This window comes from Primulina tabacum, chromosome 9 (genome assembly GCF_025594145.1).
Source record: "Primulina tabacum isolate GXHZ01 chromosome 9, ASM2559414v2, whole genome shotgun sequence".
Lineage (NCBI taxonomy): Eukaryota > Viridiplantae > Streptophyta > Magnoliopsida > Lamiales > Gesneriaceae > Primulina > Primulina tabacum.
The window spans coordinates 13,540,621-13,545,748 of record NC_134558.1 but is presented as its reverse complement, the minus strand read 5'-3'; the positions used below and the strand labels follow the sequence as shown (position 1 = coordinate 13,545,748).

At 47.0% G+C, this 5,128-nt stretch overlaps 1 protein-coding gene across 1 annotated transcript; it reads left to right on the top strand.

Moving 5' to 3' along the window:
* The first annotated feature begins 1,004 nt into the window (after positions 1-1,004).
* Positions 1,005-1,328, top strand: LOC142556929 (uncharacterized). Its single transcript, XM_075668417.1, has one exon. It carries the CDS (start codon positions 1,005-1,007, stop codon positions 1,326-1,328), a length of 324 nt encoding a protein of 107 aa, XP_075524532.1.
* Positions 1,329-5,128: the final 3,800 nt, after the last annotated feature.

Below are 5,128 nucleotides of genomic sequence, written 5' to 3'. Positions count from 1 at the left end.
TCTCGGTCTTTGAACTCCTGAGTTTCATGGATGCTTACCAGGGGTATCATCAAAGCCCCCTGGCCAAGAGTGATCAAGACAAAGCCAGCTTCATCACCTCGGGAGGTACATTTTGTTATGTTGTAATGCATTTCGGGTTGAAAAATGCAGGGGCCACTTACCAGCGTCTCATGAACAAAGTCTTTGAGAAGCAAATGGGCAGGAATGTGGAGGTGTATGTAGACGATATTTTGGACAAGTCTAAAGAGGTTGCGGACTTCATCGCTGATTTGAAGGAAACCTTTGTCACTCTGATGCATTACGGGATAAAGCTCAACCCTGCCAAATGCATTTTTGGTGTAAAGAGTGGCAAGTTTTTGGGTTTCATAGTGAGAGACCGAGGGATTGAGGTAAATCAGGAAAAAGTCAAGTCCGTGTTGTGCATGCCATCTCCCCGATCTGTCAAAGAAGTGCAGAAGCTGATCGGGAGGATTGCTTCCTTGTCTTGATTTATATCTCGGTCAGCACATAGGAGTTAACCTTTCTTTCAGGTCCTAAGGAAGGCACAACAATTCGGGTGGGATGAAAAGTGTGAACAGACCTTCCAGGACTTGAAGATCCATCTTGCAGATCTCCCTGTATTGGTGAAACCGGAGCCCGGGGAGAAACTATTCGTTTATCTATCTACTATGGAGTATGCTGTCAGCTCAGTTCTGATAAAAGAAGAAGGCTCTGATCAAAAGCATGTCTATTATGTCAGCCATGCTCTAAGAGGCCCCGAGCTCCGTTACAGTGAAATAGAGAAGATTGCTTTGGCCTTGATCATGACCGCCCGGAAGCTGCGACCTTACTTTCTGTCACATCAAATCATTGTTCTTACCAATAGTCCTCTTGGCAGGATCATGACTCACTTAGAAGTATCCGGGCGGATGATCAAGTGGACAATGGAGTTGGAAGAGTAAGACATTGAATACAAGCCCCCGGTTGCTATCAAAGCGCAAGTCTTATCAGATTTCTTATCTGAAATGGTTCAACCTGAGGAAGAAGAAGTATGGAGAGTTTTTGTGGATGGGGTGTCTAGTCTTGCTGGGTGTGGGGTAGGGGTTGTGATAATATCCCCCCCGGGAGAAAGGATTAAAATGGCACTAAGGATTGATTCCCAGGTAACCAATAACGAGGCCGAGTACGAAGCTGTCCTTGCTGGTATCCGAGCTGCTCGGGAGGTTGGAGCATCCCAAATTATTCTGTACCCTGATTCACATCTAATCACTCAACAGATAAAGGGCGTTTATGAAGCTAAGGATGGTAGGATGCTCAAATATTTACAACTCATTCAAGCCCAAGCATAAATCTTTGTGGATTGGAGTATTGAACAAATACATCGGGATGAGAATAGAGAGGCAGATGCTCTAGCGAAAATGGATGCTTCTTTGTCAGAGGTCTGCACCCGGGAAGTTCTGCATGTTTCCCGGTTGGTCCTTTCTGCCGAGGAAGAAATATTACCAATACCCGAAGACTCCTGGATGATACCTCTGATAAAGTTCATTCTGAACAATGAATTACCCGAAGACAAAGCCCGAGCTCAGAAGATTAAGAGACAAGCTCCCAGGTTTGTTCTCTTAAATAATGTCTTATACAGGAGATCATTCCAAGGACCACTATTAAAATGCTTATCTGAGGGAGAAGTGGATTATGTCCTCCGAGAGATTCATGAAGGATGTTTTGCCGAGCATCTCGGAGGGATATCTTTGGCCTGGAAGACAATGCTTTCCGGGTTCTGGTGGCCAACTCTTAGCCAAGATTCCGCTCGAGTGGTCCAGACTTGTGAGGGGTGTCAACATCATTCTAATTTTCAACATAGCCCGGCCACTCTTATGAAGCCTATTTGGGCATCTTGCCCATTTGATCAATGGGGCATGGATATTGTGGGTCCATTCCCAATTGCCCGGGCTCAGAAGAAATTCTTACAGGTGGCTGTAGATTATTTTTCTAAATGGGTGGAAGCTGAGCCCTTGGCCAAGATCACTGAGCAGGAAGTTTTGATATTTTTATTGAAGAACATAGTATGCCGGTTTGGAGTACCCAGAAGACTGATCTCAGATAATGGAAGACAGTTTCAGGACAAAGAAATTACATCTTGGTGCCGGGAAATGAAGATCACTTAGTCTTTCAACTCAGTTGCCTATCCTCAAGCTAATGGCCAAACAGAAGTTGTAAATAGAATTATTGTACAAGCACTGAAAACCAGGCTGCAAGGCAAAGGAAAAGACTGGTGGAAGAATTACCCAGTGTTCTCTGGGCATACAGAACATCCCCCGCGCACCTACTCAAGAAACTCCCTTCAACTTGGTATACGGTTCTGAAGCAGTCCTTCCAGTTGAAATAGGGCAGACCTCGTCCCGGGTAGAATCTTACTCGGATAATAATGATCAAAGCCGGGCCATAGAGTTGGACTTGGTAGAGGAAAAAAGAGATCGTGCGTTGATCCGAATGGAAGCGTACCGGGGCCGGGTTATGAAATCTTATAACAAGAGGGTCCGAATCCGAGACTTCCAAGTGGGGGATCTGGTCATGAAGAAAGTCAATCCAGTTGGGGAAGTTGGGAAGCTGGAAGCTCGATGGGAAGGACCTTATAAAATCACCCGGAGAGTTAGCTCTGGATCTCTTTATCTAGAAGATGCCCAGGGACATTCTCTAAAAACACCTTGGAATGTATTTAATTTGAAGAAGTATTACGCGTGACAGATGTAATTATTTAAAGGAAGATATATTGAAAGATCTGTTTTCTCAAAGAGTATTGTGTATGTTTTTTATATCTTAACCCGGGAGATACAAAGCCCCGGTTACTTAATAAGCCCAAGGCACTACACCCTGGCTCGGAGCACCACACCTCGACCATTCCCAAGTCCCGGGACATGCTCCCCGGCCCAGGGCTCCGTACCTTGGTTATTAATAAGCCCAGGGCACTGCACCTTGGCTCGTGGCACCACACCTCAACCATTTCTAAGTCCCGGGACATGCTCCCCGACCCAAGGCTCCGAACCTTGGTTCTTAAAAAGCACAGGGCACTACACCCTAGCTCGGGGCACCACACCTCGACCATTCCCAAGTCCCGGGACATGCTCCCCGGCCCAAGGCTCCGTACCTTGGTTCTTAAAAAGCCCAGGGCACTACACCCTGGCTCGGGGAACCAGACCTCGATCATTCACAAGTCCCGGGACATGCTCCCCGACCCAAGGCTCCGCACCTTGGTTCTTATTCGGGATCATATTTCATTATCTTGATTATTTATTAAAAATCTCGGTCAGTTCTCAACACTTAGAAAATTTTCTAATTATTTACGCATAAACAATTAAATTACCCGGGTTTTTTGAAGACTTATCATAATATTATAAAGAAACAATGGAAGGAAAGAGAGATTTTCATTAATAAAAGCCCGAAGGCAAGAATTACAGAAAGGAATAAAAGAGAGTACGATCCTAGTCTATATCTACATGTTCAGGCCCTCGCTGTTATTCTCGAGTTTCCTCCTTCTCCTCCTCGCCATCTTTTGGAAGGGATGCAATAGCCAGGCCAAAATCAGGAAAGTTTTCCTTATCTTGAGGCAAGAGTCCAGCTTCCTCAAATTGTTCCCGGCATTTATCAAAGCCAGTCTTCAAAAGAGGATATGCCTTATCTACCACGGTCTTCTTGAACTCAGGAGATTGGAGGAGGGAGTCCTGCCATTTGTCTTTGGTGTACTCAGCCAGGGCCAAGTCATTCTCGGCCTTCTCCGCCCGGGATTGTTGCACTTCTATCTGCTCGGATAGAGAAATGTTTCTCGACTCTGAGACAGATAAGGCACTTTGCAAGTATTCCTCCCAAATAGCGTCTTCGGTAAGATCTTACCAAGCCTTATCCAACGCCATTTGGGCCGACTCCAAGGAAGCGTGAAGGATGGTTGTCTCCTCTTCATGAAGTCTTTTAGCCCGGGCAAGCTCTCCTTGCAGTTGGTTGTGAAGTTCTTGAGCAGCCCGGACTTGTTAACCTTTCTTGGTAGCCACCGCAGCTACTTCCTCAAAGGCCGAGACCATCATTTGGGTATCCTGCACAGAGCAAGTTAAAAAAAAAAGAGATAGGAGGGTAGGCTTATAGATAAGAACCGGTTCGATCCTTCAAGGAATCGGGCACCGGGCCGAGAGCTTTTCAGAAAAGCCTCCTCATCAGTAATGAGCATCTGCTTGAGGAGATGAATGTTGGTTGCGGTAGCCCCCTCGAAAAAGATATTAGTCCGGGTGGGCTGTTCAGTCAAAAGCGGCTCTCGGGGGGGCTCTTCTTTAATCTGTTGGCAGTGAGGGTCGGTTGTCTGGTTGGTCCGGGAGGACCCTTGATCCCCTTCCTGATTACTCTCTATCAGGATCAGCTCGGGGCCTGAAGTGGCCTTTCGCATCCTCTGAAGGAGAGGAACGTGGTCTTGGGAGTCCGAGGAGGCCTCCCGGTTTGTTTCTCGGTTTGCCTCAGAATTTGCCCGGGCCATCTCCTCTGCCCGGGCTGTCTCCTCGGCTTGTTTTTTCTTTTCGGCAGCGGCCCTCTGAGCTGCCAATTTCTTCTCCTTGGCCAGTCTCTCGGCCTCCCATTTTTTAGCAAAAGGCTTCCTGCATCTCTTGATTATCTTGAGCTCTTTGTCCGCCCCTGAGTGCAAAGTGCTGCTCATTGAGGAGAACAAAGGAACCCCCGGGGCCTCGGTAGTAGGAGGGTCGGAGACCCGGGCTTTTCCCTTACCCTTGTCCTTTTTTAGTGCTCGGGAAGTGCCCGAAAAAGTGGGTTTTGAAGAGGATGGTTTTGTTTGTTGAGTTTTTGGTTTTTGGGAAGGTTGAGTAATAGAACGACGAGGGGGGGACGGGGAGGAAGTGTAACGCATCGCGGTGGACTCGTCACTAGGCGAGCCTCGCGCATTCGCTCCAGAAGTAGAAGAAGTGGAGTTCGACATGTTCAAATGAAGATTGAAAGGAGAAAACTTTTGAGTGTGGGGAGGAAGGCAGTGGAAGATCGCCGGAGGTGGATGATTTTGCACAACAGAGCTTCGAGAAAAAAATTTGCAAGAGCTTCCTCGAGTTGTGAATTTGAAAGTGATCTTAAGAAAATAGGAGGGCCAATATATATAGGCGGT

Bases quoted from the DNA above. Each gene is read 5' to 3' on its own strand.
- LOC142556929 (XM_075668417.1), top strand. From the start codon at position 1,005: ATGGTTCAACCTGAGGAAGAAGAAGTATGGAGAGTTTTTGTGGATGGG.